Source organism: Pelophylax lessonae (assembly GCF_965119305.1).
Source record: "Pelophylax lessonae genome assembly, chromosome: 2".
NCBI lineage: Eukaryota > Metazoa > Chordata > Amphibia > Anura > Ranidae > Pelophylax > Pelophylax lessonae.
Window position 1 is genome coordinate 256,471,675 of NC_138769.1, and position 25,982 is coordinate 256,497,656.

Here is a 25,982-nt window from a genome sequence, read left to right on the forward strand (position 1 = left end):
AAAACTCGATTTTTGTCTTACCGTAAAATCCTTTTCTCTGATGTTCATAGACAGACACAGCTCCATATCTCCTTTGACCCTTGGGACATCCCAAAGCAAGGTCAACGTGAGGGGTGGGAACACCACACCAATAAATATACTTCCCAAAAGCTAAACTTAGCCAACCAGGTAAAACAGGAGCTCAACCAGGAACAACTGGAGCTCATCTGACAAAAAAGTACACCCTCAAAGAGGACTAATCCTCTCCAACAGGGCCTGAATACTCTTGCAGCCAAAAGGAAGCATCCGCAGATGCCAACAAATCCACCTTATAAAATTTTGTGCAAGTGTGCACGGACGACCGGGTTGTCACCTTGCAAACCTGCACCAATGATGCCTGATGACGGAAGGCCCAAGAGGCACTAAGTGCCCATGTAGATTGCGCCTTAACAGGCAAAGGAGGATCCTGACACTCAATTGAATAGGCCTGCACCACCGTCTGCCGTCTAAAAATGGTCACAACAGACGCGGCCAGCCCCGACAGGGTCCAACCGTAAGGACAAATAGGGAATCCGAGTTTCGGAAGCGACTCAGTCGCCAGGTACACCCTGATTGCCTTACATTCTTTGGATGTGGCTCGGGCAATCTCTTTTGGGTGCTTAGGCTTAGGACACAAGGAAGGTAATACAATGCCTTCATTTAAATGGAAACCAGAGACGACTTTAGGAAGGAACGACTGGCAGGGCCAAAGCACCACTTTATCTCCGTGAACCACCAAGTAAGGTGAATAACAGACAAGCTGCCAGCTCCAACCCCCTGTGTGCAGATGAAAAAGCCACCAAGAAGGCTACCTTCTGGAACAGTGTAAGCGGAGGAATCTCACAGATATTTACCAACAGCGGTTACTGAAGAACCGACAGCACCAAGTTGAGATCCCACAAAAGGCAATGGAGACCGCACTGGGGGGAGCCAAGTGGTGAACCCCCTGAACAAAGGTGCGGACTACAGAAGAGCTAGCCAAAAGAGGATGAAAAAAAAACGCCAAGGCTGAACCCAGCCCCTGATAGTAACCAAGGCCAGGCACTGCTCCACACCTCAGAGGAAAAAAACTCAGTCACCGAAAAGGAGCGGAGGTGAACCCCAAGAGATTCACATCCGCAAAGTATGCTCTTGAAACGCGATGGTAAATCTACCTAGTAGATTTATTAGCTTACAGCAGCGTGGGAATCACCGATTCAGACAACCCTCTAGCCTTCAGCACCTGGATTCTGACAGCTAAGCTGTTAAAGCCAGTGACTGTAAAGCAAAATGGAAGATTGGCCCTTGAGCCAACAGATCTCCTCTAAGAGGAAGTCTCCAAGAAGCATCGGCGATCAACCGTATCAGATCTGCATACCAAGACCAGCGAGGCCAGTCTGGAGCCACTAGGATGGGCGTAATCAGACAATACTGGTCTCAAAGGAGCCACCAGTGTGTCTGTGGCATCGACCAGATGATCCTGAGACCGTGCCACAAACCCAAGCACCTTCCTGTTGAGACGAGAGGCCAACAGGACCACCTCATGAGTTCCACACCGAAGACACAACTGATTAAACACCTCTGGAGAAAATGTCCAGTATATCAAATCGGTAGTCTAGATTCTTCCAGAGTCCAGATCCCCTGAGCACACCCTATGCCAAAAAAAACGCCACCCCACTTGGACAGGCTGGCATCCGTGGTGACCACCGTCCAGTACAGGGGGAAGGAAGATTTACCCTGTCGAAGCACCGGAGAGCGAAGCCACCAGATCGGGGACCTTCTCGTACCCCAGCTCAACAGGATCAGATTGAGGATTGATCAGACTGTGGATTTTTGCTTCCCATGGCAAGAATCTATTTGCAGAGGTCTCGTGTGGACAGATTTTTGAAACTCGTCCCATGGGAGGAACAGCCTGACTGAGGCAGAGTCCAGAACAGACCCAGATAGTCCAACTAGGTGGACGGAACCAGAGCCAATACCTGGAAATTTAATTTTCAACCAAACTCCTGTAGAGTCCCCACAGTACTCTCCCGCAGATGATCAGACAGGTACTCCAGTATCGCAATCCCCTGCTAGCACAACAATGCCAACACTGGGCCAACACTTGCGAAAACCCAAAGGGGTTTAGGTGAGACCTCTTAATAATGCCTCTTAATAATGCTCCTCGCCCACGGCAAGCCTGATGTAAGAATGCCACTACCGTACGAATGGACTCCATTCAAAACATCTGTACCCGCAAAAAGCGGTTCGGAGCTTGAGGTCCAAGATATGATGTACCTTGCTTTCCTTCCTGGGACCTGCAAGCATGAAACAAAACGTTTGTTCTGGTCTCAGAATCCAATCACCCCTTGTAGTAGCAAGTCTTGCACCGCCCCGAAGAGACCTTGTAGGCGGTTTGGGGATAAAATGCAGGTTGGAAGGAAAGAAGCTCTCTGGAGGAGGAGACCGAAAACTCGATCTTGTAGCCGGACCCAATCAGCTCGTGGACCCACTTGTCTTGAATCAGGGAGGTCTACGGGTCTGAAAAGAAGAGAAGACGTCCTCCCCCACCCCAGATACAGGAGAGAGCGCCCCTTCAGACAGAAGGGGTGTTTGCCTGCAGGTCTGGAAGGACCTACTCTCAGCATACCAGACCAGGTCCTCATGGAACCTCCAGAGAAGGTCTTTCCAGGGAGGCTCCGAACAGACGATTCCCCACAAAGGGAAGATCACATAAGGACTTCTGGAAAGTCTGGTCCACAGACCAGCATTTTAGCAATAGCATGCGCCAAAGGATCATTGCTGTCACGGACAGCCCAGAGACTTGGGGAGTCGCATCAAGAGAGGCATCACAGACGAACTGCAACCCCTGGACCAACTAGTCCACCAGCTCCGCAAAGGCAGTAGGAATCTGTTCCCCCTCCAGATCCTGGCGCAAAAGCTTTTTCCACTCAGGAAAGTCAGGGACCCGATGCTATGGTGAACAACAGCCTAAGGACCGAACCGGCCACAGTAAACATGTAATGGACCAAAGTCTCAGCTCTCCTGTCAAAAGGATCTTTTAAAAACCGGGGACTCCTCCACCGTACTTAGGGTGGATTTATTCAGCCTGGAGACCTGAGAGTCCACCACAGGTGGGACTGCCCACGTACTCAGAGACTCCCCAAGGGATACTGTCTATCGAAATGCTTAGGCACCACCATATTGCGTTTAGAAAAACTCGCGACAATTTTGTAACAGAAGGTGGGAAAAAATAAAATGCCTTTGCCGCTTTAGAGGATCTGCGGGCCCCAAAGGGATCGGCGCCTCTGACGCAGCAGGAGCTGCATTCCCCATGTTTAACGTTTCCTGCACTGATACAAATCAGTGCATCCATTTCCTTTGCATGTGCAGTAAAAGAGGAATCATCCTCACCGTCAGAGCATCCGAAGTGCGTGGACAAAGACCCAGTAGAGTTGCTATATGCTAAGCTCACCCTGAGAACATAAAAAGCAGGGGAGGTTGCCGACCACAGTCCCGCAAGGAGACACCGGCTAAAGGTCCACAAAAGAACCACCTATTAGACCTAAGGGCCGTCCTCCATAGAGGACATGATACGACATGGCCCCCTAGAGGGGGCCCGCTGTGACGCAGACGTGCAGGCAGAGTAACCTCACCCACATAAAAATGTCTGCCTAAAAAAAAAAAAAAAGGAGTTCGACGCCCATCTGCAGCTCTATTAAGTGCGTCAGCCGCTCGAACAGCATGGTCAACACTTCGAAGAACAGCTTGGCCAGCAGCAAGTAGGTCGGTGGTCTAAATTTGGGGCCCGTTCTGGCCGCGTGAGTCGCGAGTCTGCCAGCAGCTCTGTTAGCTTGATCAGCAGCTCGGACAGCTTGGTCAGTCACTTGGACAGCTAGTACCGTCAACACGTCAATTTTTGGCCCGATCCAGCCGCATGAGGCACGCGTCCATTGCCAGTACCATCCGCTATATCAGCAGCTCGGACAGCTTGGTCGGGGTAGGTTGGGGGCCAAAAGACGACCGCGACTGTTAGAGGGACTAAGGGGGGGGAGGGTCCGACCATCCTAGGGAGGGGCCCAGGTCCACCCCGAGGGACCCCTAGTTACCACACCATGGAACCAGGTGGGCACCAGTCCAGGCAGACCACCTCCCCATCTTGGAATGGGGGGGTGCTGCGGGCCAGAGGTACGCTGCGACTCAGGTCGTGACCAGGGCTATGCGTCCTCACAAGGCGTCTAACTCGTCGGTCAGTCCCGTCCAGTGTAATACTGTGTGCCAGTATGTTGCGGTGGAGCTGAGGCCTGCGTGAGCTTGCTGGCCAGACTGGGAAGACCGTATTGATCTAGGATATCCAGTTATTCGCCCAGTCCGGCAGTTGATTGTAGTTCTCAAAAGGAACAGAAAATAAAAAGATGAAAATAAATTCAGTTTTAAAAAGGAAAAAAAATGCCAGGACCAGAGATCCCAGCAAGGAACTAGGTCCTTATCCCTGACTAGGCAGGAAAAAAAACTGAAGAGCTAGAGCAGGAAAAGGAAGTATACCCCCTGGGACTGCCCTATAGGCATAGTCAAACTCTTAACTTTTTTCCGCCTAGTGTCCTACTTCTAGGTAGAGCAGCATAAACCAAGGGTCAAAGAAGATATGGAGCTGTGTCCATCAATGAACGAAAGAGAACTATGGCTCAAGGACTGTAGAATCAAAACCTGGAGGCAAAAATGGTCAGAGGCATGCCCATCTATAAACGGGAGGCAGCAAGCCGTTTTGATGGAGCAGACAGATGGATCGTGACCTCAGCTCTGCCTCCCTGCAGCCTCCGCCGTTCTCATGTTAACCGCAGAGCCGAAAGCGGGAGGCAGCATAGTGCTGTATGAAGGGCAGGGACTGCCTCAGTGACTGGTTGATAGGCAGTCCTACCAACCAATCACCAGCTTGTTATTATGAACCGCCAAGCTCCCGCTCCCACCTTCCACCCAGCACTATGCTGTGTCCTGATCTCCGCTCTGCTATGCACATGCTAGCAGGTAGGAAGTACTACCTACACAGCACTGTGTGTGTGTGTGTGTGTGGGGGTGTTTAGAAGGGGACAGAGGAGACTGCTATGAGGGGTAGAGGACACTACAGTGGGAGGGGGCGGGGGGGGTTGAGTATGTGATGTTATGAGGGGGGCAGAGGACACTTTTTTGTGTGTGTGTGTGGGGGGGGGGGGGGGCAGAGGACACTATTTTTTCATGCCATCCGTTTATTGGGAGCTTGACATATTTATGAAGGTTGTCTACCCCTTATCTATAGTGTGTACTTGCCTTGATCCAAAGCACCTACTGTGATTTCTGTCTGCTCTGTGATTCCTCAGCTATCTTTTTCTGAGTCACTTTGGCCAGTATGTGGACTCCGGGGAGACAGCCCTGCCCTCCCTAGCACATAGTATGAGATTCACAACCTCAGCTGTACAGGTTTCCCTATAAGACTTTGTTGGAGGTGTGTGTGTGTGTGTGTGTGTGTATGCTTCCACTCAGCACTCGCCTTACCACATTCCTTACACCACCTGGGCACATATCTATTCCCATTCACTTTCATGCATTTCTTTCACCCGCCATTATTATTTTCAAGCTCTCATACAATCATTAGCATTTGCCCTTTTTCCTTCTGGATTTGGGATTTCACCATTCTCTTTACATCTGCCTTTTAGTTACTATATTATATATTTTATATTATATGCATTATTGTATTATCATAGACTCATTTCACATCCTCAGAAACAATATTGGACTGGCTTTTGAGGAGACTGCTATTCCTCTATTGAAAATTGAAAAATGGCTTCTACATTGCATATCTGTCTCTTTACCCCACGTGCATACGGTGTTGTTCCCTCAGCTCCCGGGGTAGGACGGCACTAGAGGACCCTCCTTCATAGGTTCCACGAGGCAACAGATTGGACAAATTTGTAAGCAATTGATGAATTGATGTAGATATTGCTCACCTATACTTTTAGATGCATTGTCACTTTCATATACATCTCTTTGTAGATAAATCGATTGTACCAGCTCCTGGAGAAGTGTATAAACACGAAATGCGTAGAGCATATATGGATGCAGTCTCTATGAATTTGTACCAGGTTTCTGTTTTTATAACCAATCTATTTTATATTGTAACCTCAGCATCAATCATTGTCCATTTTGTAACATGCCTTGGTCCTGTTGGACCATATATACATGCTATCTACTGTCTTTGCCATGTTACATGATTTCACCATCTATGGTATACAATTCAAATAAATGTATAGTCTTATGATCTTATTTGGTCACACGCCTCATCTAAAGTCCCAAACTCCTCTCTTCTTGCATCCTATATAGGAGGGATTGTTTCATCACTGCACATCAGCTGAGGCTAGACACTTCACTGAATATATGCAAGGGTTAAAAGCCTTTTTAAGTTTCCATTGCAAATTCTGTGCAAAGAGAACTGACAGCTGTAGACAAAAGAATCGTAGAAGCCCTAGAAACTGGGAAAGTAAAGCAACAGAATCAGAGGGCTAAATCCCTATAAACCCCAACAATGTAGGGCATCCTTCCCTGGCTCATAAACATCCCTCCACAAACATACCTTCTCAGCCATCTAAATCTGTCACTCACAGACATCCCTTACTGGATGCCTAACCTAGAGTCTCATCTTGCCCCACTAACAGACATCCCAAGCTGCTTCACCCACTGCCGACAGACAACACCCTTCCTGGCTGCCTCACTTCCCAGCCACCTCACCCACCAATGTCAGACATCCCTCTCTGTCTGCCTCACTCATTTGCTCACAAAATATCTCCTCACCACCCACCACAGCAACTGCAGATGGACAGAAAGAAAAGATCATGACAATGGTTGCAACAAAGACCTTTCACAGATGGCAGCAGATGGATCAGGACAAATACACAACTTTACCAATCATCCATGCTTTTAGACCCTACTATACACTTCACACACACAACCAGCAATCATACCATTCAAGCGTCTCTTCCGCGTATACTGCTTACTGTTATACCCTCCTTACATCACTCCTGTACTGTACATACTGTGCACTCTCGTACCCCTTCACACTTCTCCCCTGCAAATACTGCCTGCTGCCATACCCTGTACACCCCTCTCCTACACATACTGCCTGCTGTCATACCCTGTACACCCCTCTCCTACACATACTGCCTGCTGTCATACCTTGTACACCCCTCTCCTGCACATACTGCCCGCAGTCATGCCTTGTGCACCCCTCTCCTACACATATTGCCTGACGTCATACCTTGTGCACCCCTCTACTACACATACTGCCTGACGTCATACCTTGTGCACCCCTCTCCTGCACATCCTGCCTGCTGTCATACCTTGTGCACCCCTCTCCTACACATACTGCCTGCTGTCATACCGTGTGCACCCCTCTCCTACACATACTGCCTGACGTCATACCTTGTGCACCCCTCTCCTACACATCCTGCCTGCTGTCATACCCTGTACACCACTCTCCTACACATACTGCCTGCTGTCATATCTTGTGCACCCCTCTCCTACACATACTGCCTGCTCTCATACCTTGTGCACCCCTCTCCTACACATACTGCCTGACGTCATACCTTGTGCACCCCTCTCCTGCACATCCTGCCTGCTGTCATACCCTGTACACCACTCTCCTACACATACTGCCTGCTGTCATATCTTGTGCACCCCTCTCCTACACATACTGCCTGCTTTCATACCCTATAAACCACTCTCCTACACATCCTGCCTGCTGTCATACCTTGTGTACCCCTCTCCTACACATACTGCCTGCTGTCATACCCTGTACACCACTCTCCTACACATCCTGCCTGCTGTCATACCTTGTGCACCCCTCTCCTTCACATACTGCCTGCTGTCATACCTTGTGCACCCCTCTTCTACACATACTGCCTGTCATACTCTGTAAACCCCTCTCCTACACATCCTGCCTGCTGTCATACTTTGTGCACCCCTCTCCTGCACATACTGCCCGCAGTCATGCCTTGTGCACTCCTCTCCTACACATACTGCCTGCTGTCATACCTTGTGCACCCCTCTCCTGCACATACTGCCCGCTGTCATGCCTTGTGCAACCCTCTCCTGCACATACTGCCCGCTGTCATGCCTTGTGCACCCCTCTCCTACACATACTGCCTGCTGTCATACCTTGTGCACCCCTCTCCTGCACATACTTCCCGCTGTCATACCGTGTGCACCCCTCTCCTACACATACTGCCTGTTGTCATACTTTGTGCACCCCTCTCCTACACATACTGCCTGTTGTCATACTTTGTGCACCCCTCTCCTGCACATACTTCCCGCTGTCATACCGTGTGCACCCCTCTCCTGCACAAACTGCCCGCTGTCATACCTTGTACACTCCTCTCCTGCACATACTGCAGGAGTCAGCAGCTACAGTATTCGTGCTCCTCTTTAAAATTACGCCAAATAGGTTAAATTTTCTGAAAGCAGAGACCCAGGTTAATAAAATGGTGGCTATTTCAATTTTAGGTCATACAATATTAGCGCAGCCATTAATTTTCAGGAAAAATAAAATTCAATGAATTTTAGTGTACACAAACACAATATAAAATACCCAATTATTTGGTAAAATATAAAAAAAAAACGATGTTGTGTTGAGTAAATAGATACCAAACATGGCAAAATTTAAAAGTTGTGCAAGCCCATTTTATGGCAAAAAACTATGGTACCCAAAACTGTTCATTGGTGATGCTTTAAGTTCAGTTTAGAGGTCATTGTGAATTATGGCCCTAGAATTAATCGCTCTCACTCTGACGTTCACAGTAATGCCTCAGATATGATCTAACATTGCTGTTTACATATGCACGTGCAGGACCTATGTGCGCATTTTCATTTGGCTTGTGTGCACCAGGAGACTGATGTGCTTTCATTTTTTTAAAATGTGATTTTTCTTTTATTTTTAATTTTACACTTAATTTTTTTATTTATTTAACTTTATTGCACCTCACAAGGGGCAAACAAGCCCCTTTGTGTTAGCTTTGGGCAGGTGACAGGTACTCTTTAATAAACCCTGATGTTTCTGTCCAAATTGTGTTTGATCAGCTGCTTCCCAAGCTGTAACAGTCAGGACACGACAGCTCTAAAATCAAAAGTGACAAAATCCTTGTTGCTTCCAGCTTCATTTGTCACAGAGGAGAGGTCTGTCCTGACTGCTTACAGAATACTGCGATTCTGGGCTCCCTGGAGGAACGGGAGGGCCTGTGAACTACCACTGAAGGAGTCCTTCCTAGCACCGTAAAAGCGATCGGGAAAAACAATAGTTTTTAAAAAAGTTTCCAACATGCTCAATCACTCAAATTGGATGACAGCACGAAAATCGGCCATTGCTGCAGCCCACTAATGGTGCAAAATTTGAATTAAAATTCTTTGGATAAGTTTTCCAAAGAAAATTCTTTCAAAATTTGACCCATGCATGGCCAGCCTTAATGAACACACTGCCTACATTTATCGTGGCAAAACGCCAAATTGCATTTTCCCGCATTTTCTTGATTCAAAAAAGAAAGGTTGAAGCTCCCCTAACCATAGCAGCTCCTAAACGTTTCTAAAAGTCTACGTGTACATGGACACAGGCTTTTATGGAGTTGAGTTTAGGAGCTTTAGCAAAAAAATGCCAAAAACTTCTATATTCAAGCTTAGGAGTTGCTAGTGTAGATGAAACCTTAATATTTTCCTGTGAAGACCAGAGGTTCAGGGAAGCAGCACTAAGAAAGCAGAAGCCAGCAATAATGAAAGTAGTAAACTGCAAATGTTGGGGGTAGGAAAGAAAAAAAGTTTACTGCTGAATGTTTATTGTGGTTGTATTGAGCTTAAAAAAAAAAAAAAAAAAAAACATAAGCATTTAATAATACTTTAAGTATTTCCGTGTAGCACAAGCAAGACGCTTGCTGCATTTCTGACAACACCGACAGGTATTTATTAGAGATTCACCAACATTTAAGCGGCTGAAACATAGCCAAAAATCGTGTTATTTGCATCTCGCCAATAAGAGAAATAGGTGCCGATAATGCACGTGATTTTACTGCGATTATGATTTGCTTTTCATGTCATGGGACTCAAGAACCGCACCAAAAAAAAAAAAAAATGTAACACACGTGCGTTATTAATGCGCTCTTGCTGCATTTTCAATGCATTTCAATGGGGAGGTGCGTTTTTGGTGGGGTTTTTTAAAATGACCAAAAATGCAACAGCAGGATTTATAACACCGCAACAGGATCGCAATGGACCAGTGCGAAGACATACATAGAATTTAAAAGGGATACATTTTTCTTGAGCTTTTATTGCGCTAAAGATGCCAATAATGGCATACAAATTTATATTAATTTAAATTCATGATATTACCGTATTTATCGGCGTATAACACGCGCCGGCGTATAACACGCACCCCAATATTTGGAGAGAAATTTCAGGAAAAAAGCTTAAATTTAAAATAAACAGCTTTGAACTCAGAACATTTTTTTTTTTTTTTAAATCAAAAGGATATCTCACCAGTGCCCATGAATGCATCCTCATCAGCAGTATCCATGTATGCAGCCCACCAGCAGTGTCCATAATGCAGCCCACCAGCAGTGTCCATGCAGCCTCGCAAGCGCAATGTCCAAATATGCAGCCTCGCAAGCGCCATTGGAACTGACCATATTTGTTTTTAAAAAGACCGGGAAGGAGCGCCGAGAGCAGAAGGGGCGGGCCGGGCCGAGGAGAAGGAAGGACTAGCTGTCTGTCATAAGAGCAAAAGGGGCGGGCCAGGCCGAGGAGAAGGAAGAACGAGCGAGCACAGTCATCGGAAGTCCCGCCTCCTCTGCCGAGATGTGGGACGTCTGTCATAGGCAGGACTTCCGATGACTGCGCTCGCTCGTTCTCCCTTCTCCTCGGCCCGGCCCGCCCCCTTCTGCTCTCGGCAATGCTTCCTGGCCATTTTTTTTTTTTTTTTTTTTTAAGATCGGCGTATAACATGCACTGCTGCTTTTTCCTCCATTTTTAGGAGGAAAAAGTGTGTGTTATACGCCGATAAATACGGTAATTAAAAAGCAGATTGGAATACAATTTTACATATATATAAAAAAAATTTTGTGTAAAATTATATATATATATATATATATATATATATATATATATATATATATATATATATATATATATATATATATATATATATACACATATACACACACAGTGGGTACGGAAAGTATTCAGACCCCCTTCAATTTTTCACTCTTTGTTATATTGCAGCCATTTGCTAAAATCATTTAAGTTCATTCTTCTTCCTCATGAATGTACACATAGCACCCCATACTGACAGAAAAACACAGAATTGTTGACATTGTTGCAGATTTATTAAAAAAGAAAAACTGAAATATCACATGCTCCTAAGTATTCAGACCCTTTGCTGTGACACTCATATATTTAACTCAGGTGCTTTCCATTTCTTCTGATCATCCTTGAGATGGTTCTACACCTTCATTTGAGTCCAGCTGTGTTTGATTATACTGATTGGACTTGATTAGGAAAGCCACACACCTGTCTATATAAGACCTTCCAGATCACAATGCATGTCAGAACAAATGAGAATCATGAGGTCAAAGGAACTGCCTGAAGAGCTCAGAGACAGAATTGTGGCAAGGCACAGATCTGGCCAAGGTTACAAAAAGATTTCTGCTGCACTTAAGGTTCCTAAGAGCACAGTGGCCTCCATAATCCTCAAATGGAAGACGTTTGGGACGACCAGAACCCCTCCTAGAGTTGTCTGTCCGGCCAAACTGAGCTATCGGGGGAGAAGAGCCTTGGTGAGAGAGGTAAAGAAGAACCCAAAGATCACTGTGGCTGAGCTCCAGAGATGCAGTCAGGAGATGGGAGAAAGTTTTAGAAAGTCAGCCATCATTGCAGCCCTCCACCAGTCGGGGCTTTATGGCATAGTGGCCCTACGGAAGCCTCTCCTCAGTGTAAGACACATGAAACCCCGCATGGAGTTTGCTAAAAAAACACCTGAAGGACTCCAAGATGGTGAGAAATAAGATTCTCTGGTCTGATGAGACCAAAATAGAACTTTTTGGCCTTAATTCTAAGCGGTATGTGTGGAGAAAACCAGGCACTGCTCATCACCTGTCCAATACAGTCCCAACAGTGAAGCATGGTGGTGGCAGCATCATGCTGTGGGGGTGTTTTTCAGCTGCAGGGACAGGACGACTGGTTGCAATCGAGGGAAAGATGAATGCGGCCAAGTACAGGGATATCCTGGACAAAAACCTTCTCCAGAGTGCTCTGGACCTCAGACTGGGCCGAAGGTTTACCTTCCAACAAGACAATGACCCTAAGCACACAGCTAAAATAACGAAGGAGTGGCTTCACAACCACTCCGTGACTGTTCTTGAATGGCCCAGCCAGAGCCCTGACTTAAACCCAATTGAGCGTCTCTGGAGAGACCTAAAAATGGCTGTCCACCAACGTTTACCATCCAACCTGACAGAACTGGAGAGGATCTGCAAGGAGGAATGGCAGAGGATCCCCAAATCCAGGTGTGAAAGACTTGTTGCATCTTTCCCAAAAAGACTCCTGGCTGTATTAGATCAAAAGGGGGCTTCTACTAAATACTGAGCAAAGGGTCTGAATACTTAGGACCATGTGATATTTCAGTTTTTCTTTTTTAATAAATCTGCAACAATGTCAACAATTCTGTGTTTTTCTGTCAGTATGGGGTGCTATGTGTACATTCATGAGGAAGAAGAATGAACTTAAATGATTTTAGCAAATGGCTGCAATATAACAAAGAGTGAAAAATTTAAGGGGGTCTGAATACTTTCCGTACCCACTGTATAATATATATATATTTTTTTTTTTTTATTCATTTAATTATTTTAAAACTGTCATTTTCAGTAAAGTGCATCCATTTTTGGTTTTGGAACCAAAATTACCATTAGGTGCACCTCTACTTTATTGTGGTTAATGTATTAAGATAAATAATGCTGAGGGTTTAAGGATACTTTAAATATTACCATGCAACATAAGCAAGATGATTGCTGGATTTCTGACAACACCAACAGGTATTTAATTTTCACTTAACAGAGATCACAAAATACTTCAGTTTTATATTTAAGCAAAGTGAATAAAATGTCCATTCTTAGGGTTGACATACCATTTAGGCTTACACAAAGATCAGGATGTCTGGGGACAAACACATGACATGTTCGATTATTTTAGATATGAGTTTAAAAAACATTTTTTTGCTAAAAGTAGCAGCTGCTAGTTACATCTGTGCCATTATTAATATTAAAAAAAAAAATAAATAAATATATAATCATAAGAAGCTTAATAAGAAGTAGATCTGCAAAAGAAGTTCATGTTTTTATATACAACTTCTCATAATTAGAATACACTTAATAAACAATTTGAGTCAAATTCATAACTGAACAGATCAACTGGTAAAGAACGACATAATATTCATAGACTATGTACACAGTATTAAAAATAAACCGCAAATAAAACAAAGCATTGTACACCCTACTATGCAGGGATTACCGTCCAACCTGATCTTGCTGCACATGTAGCTTACGGATATATTGTGCGGTCACTTATTAATCGCTTTGCTAGCAGTTAAAGGATAAGTGTACTTTTAGTGCTCTTATCTTGAGTGACAACCTCCTCCTGATGCTGAGCATTTGTGCAGATCCTCACAATAAGGTCTTCTCAAACCACACTTCATATCTTCCAAAGCACGCATCAAGCCTTTTGGGCACCATAAACGTGAATCTAAACATTTAATTGACCTTGTTGTTGCCTGCAGCAGAAGTTAGTGGCTCATTCACACAGAAGTAACATTTTACTAGGGTAGTCTCTGCAAAGGCATACAGAAAACAATTGTTTTCTACATGATCCGTTCAAACGAAAATGCTGGTGTGACACTTTTCCACTCAGGAACCGATGTGAAACTCACAGAAATGTTACAAAAAACAGCATGTCCTCAATTCTTAGGCCCCGTTCACACTGGGGTGATCCGACTTCCCCAGGCGACCACACAGGTCACGGCGCGCTGCTCGCACCGCGACCTCGGAGCGGCCGGCACGGACTTCATAACATTGAAGTCTATGCAGGTCGCTCTGGGTCGCCCCAAAGAAGCTCCGGACCCTTTTTCTAAGCCGGAGCGACTTGTGTCGCTCCTATTAGAACGGGTCCATAGCTTCTGTATGGCAGGCGACCTGTCAGGCGACCAGGTCTGACAGGTCGCCCCAGTGTGAACGGGGGCTCACAGAGCCATTCTCTGCTCACTCACAGCTGTCAAAAAAGAAAAGCCCTGGCAAATGTTTATCAACATTGTTAAGGCTGCTAGATACACTGTAAAACATTGTGTTTATAGTTATCATTTCACTCTTTTAGATCAAAGGAATGAACTTCCATCTGTAAATAAGGGCGGTTTAACCACTTAAAGACTAAAGCTGGCCATTCACCTGCCAAAAAATCGTTCGAAAATCTGTCATTTGGTCAAATCGTCCGTTTTTCCTCCAGTTAATGGGCACAAATAGAAAATCGTTTTCAACTTTTCAGAGCCGAAAAATCGAAGGAACAGTTCTGAAAATCTGCCGCCCGATCGATAAATTGAAAGGTTAATGTTTCTCGGGCCGACCTTTTCGCACTAGGTATATGTGACAAACTGAATTCATTTATGTCCATTGAACGATTTATCGTTTGAAATTCGGTCATTACATGATGGCACGATCGTCTGCTCTCAGGGCCGATTTTTCATTTTTCGAAAATGAGTTTGCCCGATATTTCGGCAGGTGTATGGGCAGCCTAAGCCTTTTTCTGACACTTGTTGCTTAAAAGATAAAATCTGTATTTTTTCTAGAAAATTACCCCAATATATATATATATATATATATATATATATATATATATATATATATATATATATATATTTTTTTTTTAGCAGAGACCCTAGAGAATAAAATGGCGATCGTTGCAATCTTTTATGACACACCGTATTTGCGCAGAAGTTTTTCAAATGCAGTTTTTTGGTGAAAAAAAAATACACTTTAATTGAAAAAAAAATAAATAAACAGTAAAGTTAGCCCAATTTTTTTGTATAATGTAAAAGATGTTACGCTGAGAATCGTGATCTTTATTCTAAGCAAAAAAAAATGGTGATTCTCATTTTATCCAGAAAAAAGGAAAAAAAAAAAAAAAATAGTATTGGTCATAAAAAGGGAAGTGGCGGTGAAGACCTTTCATATCCTGGGAGTAAAATACAAGAAGCAGGCTTGATATTCCTACTTTGGGTTATAGGCTGGTACCTTCGGGGAGAGATTGACCACTCTGGCAGTTCCTCATTGCCGACTGCGGAAGGGGGCACTGTGGTGCGTGCTTTAGTGCATCACACGACTCCTGTATTTTTATTTATTTTTTGTTCAAAAACTTTATTTGAAGTGTACAAAACCTGGAGGTGCTCAGGAGGAGGTCGCTGTACTAACGATGTGATTTTATTACAACTATTGGCTGCAAGCACTGATCAGATGCGGCTCAGCAAATGTTTTTCCAGCATGCCCATTCTACAGAAGCCAGAAGTTAAGCTGGCTTCTGTCAGACAGGCTGATGTACACATGGGCCAAAAGCTGGTTTTTATTAAATCAGCTGATATAGGGCTCCTGTGTACCAGGCATTAGTCTAAAGCTGGCTATACACACACACGCATATGGAAAAAAAAAAAAAAGGAAAAAAAAACTGAAAAACACAAATTAAAATAAATAAATAATTCAGATCCCTCCACCCACGCCAAACAGTGCAAATGGACAAAATCTCCCGCTGCAGCTATTGTATTCCGATGGCCATCCCTGCCAGCTGTCAAAATTCCCAAGCGGTGCTTGCATGTGATTGGATGCACTGTTCACCCAATTTCTTTCCTGGCTCCTTCAATATAAAAATGTTATGCAGGAGATTGCAGACAGATGAAATTCACTTTGTATGTGGCCAGCTTAAAGCGGTAGTAAACTCTGCCCCTCAAATACTGCTTGTTAATAAAGCCAGTGTAATAAAACATTCCAATTCATTCTCCAATTTTAATCATCCCCTTCCTATGTTTCTTACTTTTTTTCAAATTCTTGCTTACCCGGAGAAGCCGGTGTCATGCTAAGTAATGCCTTTCCGAGTCCGCGGTGCCCTATACTTATGCCCTTCCTGTAATCTCACGCATGCGCAGTCCACTGTGAGATGCAGCTGATCTCCGCCACTGTGTGCCGTTGCTATGCCGATGTTTACGACCCCTGTGACGGTGCAAGTCCCGCAAATCTCACGGGATCTCGGTGGATCTCGGCAGATGACAGAACTACTGCATAGTAATAAATGGCCTGCCGTGAATCGGGGGAGTTATGCGCATGCGCCACTAATGTCCCAAAAAAGGACTGGACAGATTACAAGCAAACGAAGCAGGTTAGGAAACATCTACACACAGCAATTTGTACAGTGTTTATTAAGAATTTAAATAAGGAAAATGTATGGGGGAGGGTTGACTACCACTTTAAAAGCATAGCGTCAGGGTCGATTACAGCACATCACCTTCATTTTTCTTTTTTTTTTTTTTGTGAATAAAGTGGTGGAAGTGACAAAACCTAAGTGGTTATTGTTGTTTGTGTCCTCCAGTCCTGTCTCAAACACATACCAAAGTGCAGAAAAACAACACCTAGCAACAACACAAGCGCTTTATGTACATGGGATACCTATTATGTGTACTGCCATTGGGACAAACATATTTGTGAATGATAATTATGCCTTTGTCTACTTTATGTTCCTGCAGGTGTGTTGTGTGTGTGAATGGACTAGTTTCATTTTATCTCACTTTACTTACTTTTTGTTTTTCTATTTAACATTAACGTAATAAGAGGGTCAACGAGTATATCCAAGGAGCAACAGGTCCTCTTAATGGAGATTTGCCTCCCCTGTGTGCTGCATGTGCTGATTGGGGATGCAGAATCTTGGATCTCATTTTTCCCCTGTTGCTGCACTGAAACTAAACTCAGGTCTGTACACTTCCAGGTTTAATAAAAGCCACAAGAAGGTTTCTGTTTTCATTATGAATGAGGGCGTGCGTCTATCATTTCTGGTAACTGGAAAGGCCAATGTCAAAATCTAGTTCATTGCTTAAAACTTTTTTTAAAGCTCAAGAATGGATTTGGATTTGTATGCATAGTTACATTGGTCCAGATGGGGCACCATTCACAGAACACTTTGGACTAAATGCAGAGTTCTCTGATTGGATGAGGTGGAGAGGTCACGATCGCCACCTTGCCCAACCAAGGAACACCATTCATTCGTTAATAAAACACAAGGCATTCAGCGAATGGCACCTGTGCCAAGCAAATCGCCTCCTGTGTTCACTATGAAGCAGGGCAGCCGCTCGGCAAGGGGCGATCGCTTTAGTAATGGGAACTTCTACAATGATTTCCAGCTTCCAGGGGGGGCATTGGGGAGATCAGCCAGGTATAGCACATCCATAAGAATCAAAAAACAAACATAGGGCGTGCCGGCCTAGCGCATTATCCTAAATAATAGGCTTTAATAATTGTAAGTGTATATACTCACAAACAAAGGTTTAAAAACTGAAGAGGGGGCTAAGCCTCGAGACGCGTTAGCCATCACTAAAGCCCCGTACACATGCACCGATTGTTGGCCGACCGATCGGCCGTCTTTTGTCCGGTGTTGTTGTGTTGGTTGAAATGTGCTCTAGACTGCACACGAATTTTGTCGACCAACAACAACCAACTGCAGAAGTGATGTCATGTGCTGGTCTACTTTTCGTGTGTTTTTTCTTCTCTGAGCATGCCCAGTCTTGCTCATCTGACTTTTGTCAGCTGAAATCTGTACTGACTGACGAACAATCGGCCGTTCTGGTGACGGCCAACAAAAATTTTATAGTATGCACACCAGATTTTTTTCGGCCGAAAAGTCGCAGTCGGTTGTCGGAAGCATCATACCAACAAGCCGACAATCGGCCGATCGGACGTTGGCCGAAAATTTACGGCCAACAATCGGTGCGTGTGTACGGGGCTTTATTGAGGACATTGGTTACAGATGTTGGGATTGGATGTGCTTTTTTAAACCTTTGTGAGTATATACATTTGCAATGAATAAAGTCAATTATTGAGGATAATGTAATACAGAAAAAGGACATGTGCAGGGGTGATACGAACAACTAGATATGTATCATGCCATCCCCCCGAAAAAAATAGTACAAAAGGAAGAAAAATGGTCCAGACGGAGTTTGAACAAGGCATATACATATATGGGAGTAACAGACAAAGAATATTTTGTATAAAAATGTAAGTTTACATTTTATTTTATTTTTATACAAAATATTCTTTGTCTGTTACTCCCATATATGTATATGCCTTGTTAAAACCCCATCAGGATAATTTTTCTTCCTTTTATATTATTGAGGATAATGCGCTAGGCCGGTGCGCCCTATGTTTGTTTTTTGATTCTAGCACCTGCAGACAACCCCAGTCTTAAAGGGCAGCAAGGCCATGGCCATTTGGGGAGCCAAGCGTGAGTTCCGTGGAACAACACCTTTAAATAAGTTTGATAGGGGGCCCTGTCTCTGAGCGCAGGAGAAAGGTGCTACAGCATCGCATTTACGTCTTATAGCACATACATACTTACATTAGTCAAAGCTATATTAATGGAACTATGCTAAAAAAGCCACACATGGAATTCAACTTTACCCATTTGATTGTCATTACATTGGTCAATGGCGATCTAAGAAAGGAAATAAGAAATGTAATATGTCCTTGGCAGGGAAAGCATACCCATACAGTATTTTCATTCCTGTGCATTATACTGTATGTACGTTTTAACATTTATTGCATGAATCATATATATTTACTGCACATACATTGTTATTGAGTTTTGACTCCTAAGACTACTACTCGAGTTATCACTGTTTAAAAGGCCTGCTATTTTTGGCTAGTGCTAAAGAAGACCTTACATGAAAATGCAAGGTCGTGCTGTTTTCCATTCCAGGGGTCATGCTATTTCCTAGTCCCCCATGAGGTGCCTACAGCAGGTTCAACGCAATGACAATCTGACTGATATAACACAGCATTGCTATGTACTGGGTGAACATGGAACATGCAACACGGTCTCAGACACGCGTTTAAAGCGGTAGTAAATCGCAGCATTTAAAGAAAAGTAAATAAATCCCCTGCAAGACAGCTAGTATGCATCACATATTAGCAGATTAAAATACTTACCTTAGAACGAAGCCCTCCAGCGGTGTGCTGTCACCTCTGACAGGGCTTCCATCTTCACCCAGTCTTCCTTCCGGGTTCGCAGGCTCCAGCTGTGATGTCAGTCATGCCCGGGAGCCCTCAACTGCGGCACAGAGCTCTGATGGTCTGGGGCGGTATGCATGTGCCAGTGACATCACTGGTTGCATGCAGTGTGAATATTTCCTAAACAGTGAAAGTTTAGAAGATATTCACTTTATCTACAGGTAAGCCTTATTATAGACATGCCTGTAGGTACAAGTTAAAAAATCACCTTACTACCACTTTAGGAAAGTAAATTGGCTTTAGTTGTGGGGGGAATAAAAAAAAAAAAAAAATATATATATATATATATATACATACATACACACACACACACACACACACACGTTTAAAGAAAGAAAAAAAACAAGTATATCAACTGAAGTTAATTTACCATGCATTAATGCACATGGTGTAAAATCATAAAAAAAAAAAAAAAATTGAGGTAAAAAACGGACAATGACCCAAAAATGATACCAACCCACAAGTTCTTCCACCCCCCCCCCCCCCCCCGCCCAGCCTGTGACACACACACACAGGCTATTTTGTGGGGGTAAGTACCTGTTTTTGGCAATGTGCACTATTCCCATAACACACGTTCACGGAAAAGGTTATAAAGCACGTGCTGTAGCAGATACCATCTAGAGACCGGTGACACCATAGAGCAAAGCACTATATATCGGCAATGGATGGTCAAAATTAACATTCTTCGCAGACAATTTTTGCTATGTGTGTACTCGTCATTGTTCAACAGAAGCCAGTCTAACGACCATCTTTTGTTAAACAGTAATACTGAAAAAGCAGCATTCGGTGTGATCTGTGGATTCTAACAGGAGGGGATAGGGTGAAGTCCCCACTGTCAGACCACAATAGTGTGACAGGGGGAAAACCCTGGATCCACATTGCTTGTAATAATGCAGAGGGATCCGTCAGGGTTTCCTTTTTTCATTCAAACTGCTGGTTGAAGGAAAATAATAAAAGTGCGTGTATACCCTGCTTTAGGTGTAATGTTTTGGGGCCACACCGGACCCCTTTGTTAGAACGCATACCTACTCACACCTATATATTCCTCTTTCTCTCCTAGGCGATCGGTTAGAAGGGGGTCAAAGGGGGACATTTTATCCCAAACAGGAGCTTTAAAGAGGAACCTTACTTTCCTGGGGTTAATTGTATTATTAACCAGTGCTTACCTGGTCTGTTGGGGTGACCTGAAATAACACCAAATTCAGCATAGTGATCCATCAAAAGCTATCATGTCCTGCACCGCCATGTTTGCTACATTACCAGAAGCTTAACTGGCTCTTCCAGTTCCTGTCACCTGGCCTGAGGACACTGCGGTGTATATTAAATATATATATATATATATATATATATATATATATATATATACCGCAGTAGGGTATACCCAAACCTCCTGAGATCCACAACATAGGCATCCCAAGGGGCTTCAGGTGGGAAGAAGGTATGTCATTCTGGCCTAGGTGGAAGAGCTGGCTGCGCTTCACTAAAAAAAAAGGATTCCTCCTCTAATTATCTAAAAAAAAGGGGGGGGGAGGGGGGCGTTATCCCACGCTACCTCCTGATGCCCGTGTGTGGATATATACCTATATAGTGATGTAAATATAATGGATAGCTGCAGACAACCCAATTAACCCAACTGTGTTCCCACAAAGTAAATCACCAAATAAACATTGTTGTGCCTATCCCCTTATATATGTTTATTGAAGCGAGGTAAAGTTCTGCTTTAGTCCCATTTCACACTGGTGTGATGCGGGAAACCCTGCAATTCAGTGCCGATTCCTGCATTGCACAGTGGTTCACACTGAGATCTGCGAACCTCTGGGGGTGTCAATGTAAAGGTAATTGGCACCCCCAGCTCAGTTCGCAGATCGCAGTGAACTGTCAAATGGTGCAGGAATCCTATTGCATCGCATAGGTGTTAACACCTAAGTGATCTGATTCCAGTGCGGACCATAAAAAGGGTACTGCACCATTTTGGTGCAAATGTAATGCGATTTCAGCCATACAGTATGTATGGCTGAATTCCCGTCGCGCAGACATCGCATGTGATCTGCAAAGCAATGGTGCGGGAATCACATGCGATGTCTGTCATCGCGCAAGTGTGAACCCACCCTTAGGGCTCATTTCCTCTAGTGGTTCGGGGGAGTCAGTGGAAGAAAAATTACCCCTCAACTACCCTGGACAGGCAGCAGCCAGAAATGTGCAAGTGTCATGCAGGAATTATACCCCCTGTCATGCTTGATGGGCACTATCACCTGCCAAACACGACTCATTCAGGTGAATGGGGCCGAGCTGCAAGCCCCCCACAAAGCACACAGTTGTGGCAGGGTAGTCTAGCATTTAGGGGTTAAAACAGGCAGTGAGGAGCCTATATAACGCCTCTGTACTGCTTTCAGACACTCTCTGAAGAGCATCCTAAACGCTGATCTTCAGAGAGCAAATCTAGTGTAAACGAGGCTTTAGAGTACATTCACACAGGCATTCAGCCACTATGAATCCCAGCCACAAGAACCTACAGATTCCGACAGCTGTTTGCGTACACAAACCCGCATCTAGGCACAAATAGCTGTGCAGCTCTTGGCACACAGCTATGTAATAAAGAACACCTTAGGGGCAAAAAGTCCCATAGGTGGAAGAGGGGTTATGATGGCATATGTAAACCATCAAAAAACAATGCGTCAATAGAGACATAGATCTGTGTACAAAAATAGGATACTGGTAAAAAAGGGAGGGGTGGGTAAAGAAACCATGGAAAGAAGGTACCTAAACAGATCCAAATAATGTTGTCAAAAAGTATTTATTGATTTAAAAAACCCAGCAATTAGGTATAAATTGTAAGGAAAACAATCTCTTGGCACACAGCTGTCAATCCCAGTCACAGGGATCAGTTGATTCTTGTCGCTGGGATTCGCAGTGCGGCCAAACGCCCTTGCGAATGTCACATTAAAGCGGGGTTCCACCCAAAAGTGGAACTTCCGCTCATTTGCTTACTCCCCCCTCCGGTGCCACATTTGGCACCTTTCAGGGGGGAAGGGGTACCTGTTTTTGACAGGTACCCTTCCCCATTTCCGGTAGACGGCGTTGCTGTCCCTCAGAGGTTTGGCCCCCTCCTCCTTCCCCCGCTGCCGAGCCAATCCAAATTCACAGCGCGCTTCACGCATGTGCAGTAGGGACCTGCCCGTGAAGCCGCAAGGCTTAACTGCCGGGTTCCCTTACCAGCAATGGCAGCACCCGACAGCCGATAGAAACATCAGCTGCGGTACCGACATTGCTGGACTCCAGGACAATTAAGTGTCCAAATATTAAAACTCAGCAGCTACAGTATGTGTAGCTGCTGACTTAATTTTTTGAGGGGGAGGCTGGAAGACCGCTTTAAGGGCCGGTTCACACTAATGCGATGCCAGACATCACATGTGATTCGCACCACATGCGATGTCTGTGTTATGCAAATTCAGCCATACAAACTCTATGGCTTAATCGGCATTGCATTCGGGCCAAACTTGTGCAGAACCCTTTTTCTGTCTGCACCAGAATCGGATCGCATGGGTGGGATTCTGCAATTCCCGCTGCCTTTTGCAAACGGCTTGCAGGGTGTCGTTACCTTAAAGCGGAGTTCCGTCCTCAGGGGGTCAAATTTAGATAAAAATACCCCCGGGACAGTCAGGGCTAGTACATTCCACAATGGATAGCCTCTGATCTGTCCCGGGTCGCACTTACCTATAAGAATACTTACCTTGAAAATTTCTTCTCCAGCGCTGCCATCTCAGGTGTGGGCAGCTGAAGCCATCGCGTCCTCTTCTGCGACGTCGGAGTCCCACAATGCACTGCACCAGCCCTGCTCGTCACTTCCGGTGCAGGCGCGGCATGCCCAGAAGCTGTTTAGCAGGGAATGCCGTGCCTGCATCGAAGTGACGAGCGGGGCCGGTGCAGGCGCATTGACTCCTGGGAGCGATGACATTCAGCTTCCAGGAGTCATCGCCAACCGGAAGTGACAGCGCGGGCCGCGGCCGCAGAGGGAGGAAGTGGAAGGAATGCGAGTATATTTTCTTTAATATCAAGGTAAGTGACCAAAAAAAATTGGGAGCATCCATTTCTTCTTCAGGTGGCCCTCAGCAAGCGGATGGCCCAAAATCGATTTTTTTCTATTTTGAGCTCGGAACTCAGCTTTAACCTAGCATGTAAAGGTTGCGATTTTGATGCGGTGCAGATTCAATCACAACCTGTTCATGCGAACTGATGTGTGCGGCCCTAAAACACACTCACCTTAGACCGCGGCTTGCGGCACCAGTGCCTAGGCCATGATGATGTCACTTACGGAGATCTCACAAAAATGTGTTTCTGCGTGTCATCGGTGCCTAGGCAGTGGGAGTCATCTTAGGTGAGCGTCTCTTTGTTTCTGATTTTTTTTTTAGTCTTGCACAGTGGGGGGAGGGGATTTAAAAATAGCGCAACCTTGCATGGTGCAAAGTCCGTTGCTAAGGGAAGCAGAAAACAGGATGATCCAAGGTGGTGATACAATGATAATTCAGGGGATAAAATACCAATGCAAGGCTTTACTATGTCAGATCCTTCTCTATAATCTAGTAATGAGGACACGGTCATATGACAGGAGCCTGCACACGTCTACCTTTCTTCCTGGAACACTGACATCAGGCAATCAATGCTCCTAGGCAACCACATTCTCCCTCATCTCAGATCTATATAAGGTCAGCCTGCTGCTGGCACTGGAAACCTAAACATAGAATCAGAGGACTGGCACTGGCCCACCTACCTGCTGTGATCGGGCCCTCCGGCTTCCTTGTAAGGAGCATCATATCTGCCACCGGGACAGAAACAACCCCCGCCTGCTGTAATCCATCCCCGGAACCGCTCGGGCTCATCCGCGTGACAACCCGTCCTGCCCGGCCCGTTCTAAACACCTGACACAAGGAAACGTTCCGTACAGCACCCAAACAGAGGCCGAACGGGCGGGGCTAGCCACGGGGGGCGGGGCCATTTTGGAAGGGGTCGCATAGAAAAAAAAAGACTGTATCCGCTTACCAGTAATCTGTGAGGGCGAGGCAGGGAAGGACTAGATAGAGAAGGGCGGAGACTAGGCAGGGAAGGGCGGAGACTAGGCAGGGAAGGGCGGAGACTAGGCAGGGAAGGGCGGAAACTAGGCAGGGAAGGGCGGAAACTAGGCAGGGTAGGGCGGAGACTAGGCAGGGAAGGGCGGAGACTAGAAAGAGAAGAGCGGAGACTAGATAGGGAAGGGCGGAGACTAGGTAGGGAAGGGCGGAGACTAGAAAGAGAACAGCGGAGACTAGATAGGGAAAGGCGGAGACTAGGTAGGGAAGGGCGGAGACTAGGCAGGGAAGGGCGGAGACTAGAAAGAGAACATCGGAGACTAGGTAGGGAAGGGCGGAGACTAGGCAGGGAAGGGCGGAGACTAGAAAGAGAACAGCGGAGACTAGGTAGGGAAGGGCGGAGACTAGGCAGGGAAGGGCGGAGACTAGAAAGAGAACAGCGGAGACTAGGTAGGGAAGGGCGGAGACTAGGTAGGGAAGGGCGGAGACTAGGTAGGGAAGGGAGGGGGCTATGTAGAGAAAAGTTCCCAGGGAGAAGTGACGTGCAGCTAAGCAACGGATATAAGAGCTTAGGGACAGGGGAAGGAATACTTGTTTGTTTACCTCTCAGCCGTCCGCTCTGCAGTGTGCTGGTCACGCCCGCACAGCAGCTTCCCATAGGGTTGTGTAGGGAAGTCTCCTGAGGAAGTGAATAGCTCTGGGTAGGGGAAGGTCGGGCTAGAAATGAGAATAACAGAAGTGCAATAAGAATTGATGACAACACTTTTTGTTTTGGATAGAGTATAGAGAACCAGTGTTCCCAACTTCCCAAAGTGAAATATACTGACAGCACCAATTTCTTTTACTGACATAAAGCATGAAATTTACTGACTGCCAATTTTTTACTGACATTTAAAAAACAAATACATAAAATGACACTTTAGTGCAAAATAGTGCAAATGTTGGTATTTAGGTTACAAGCGTGTAGCTAGTGCTATAAGCAATGTGTTTAAGGTATAACAAAAAGCAAAAAAACATATTTCACCATTTCCATGAAGGTCAGATTAATATAACCCAACACAGAGCTCCCCCTTCCATCACAGTATATAGCAGGGGTCTTAAACTGGCAGCTCTCCGGCTACTCCCATCATGCCTCTGCCTATGGGAGTCATGCTTGTTACTTTCAGCCTTGCAATGCCTCATGGGAATTGTAGTTCTGCAACAGCTGGAGGACCACCAGTTTGAGACCCCTGGTGTAAAGTGCAAGGGCAATTCTGCGGGCCTTGATTTAAAGGGAAGAATGCTGCACTCTAGTATAACGGGGAAACTCTAATGTATGGGGGTTTCTGGTCACCACAGCCAGCCCGCCCCATCTTACACACACTCAAGTCCACAGATCTCCCCTTTACATCAGAGTCTTCATAGCTCCCCTTTACATCACAGTCCACAGAGTTCTCCCTTACATCAGAGTCCACAGAGTTCCCCTTTATATAAGAGTCTACAGACTTCTCCCTTACATCAGGGTCCACAGAGTTCCCCTTTTCTGTATGGACCTTCATGTTAAAAGGAACACTGTGGACCCTGATATAAAGGGGAA

General features: G+C 45.3%; 1 protein-coding gene across 1 annotated transcript in view; it reads right to left on the minus strand.

The window, feature by feature from the left end:
* DYRK3 (dual specificity tyrosine phosphorylation regulated kinase 3) overlaps positions 1-24,373 on the minus strand; it is a 37,135-nt gene extending 12,762 nt beyond the window's left edge. Inside the window, exon 1 of the mRNA XM_082246269.1 lies at positions 24,112-24,373. Within this exon, the coding sequence (XP_082102395.1) occupies positions 24,112-24,220 (109 nt within the window). The 5' untranslated portion in view covers positions 24,221-24,373. The remainder of the gene's footprint in view (positions 1-24,111) is intronic.
* Between the last annotated feature and the right edge of the window lie 1,609 nt (positions 24,374-25,982).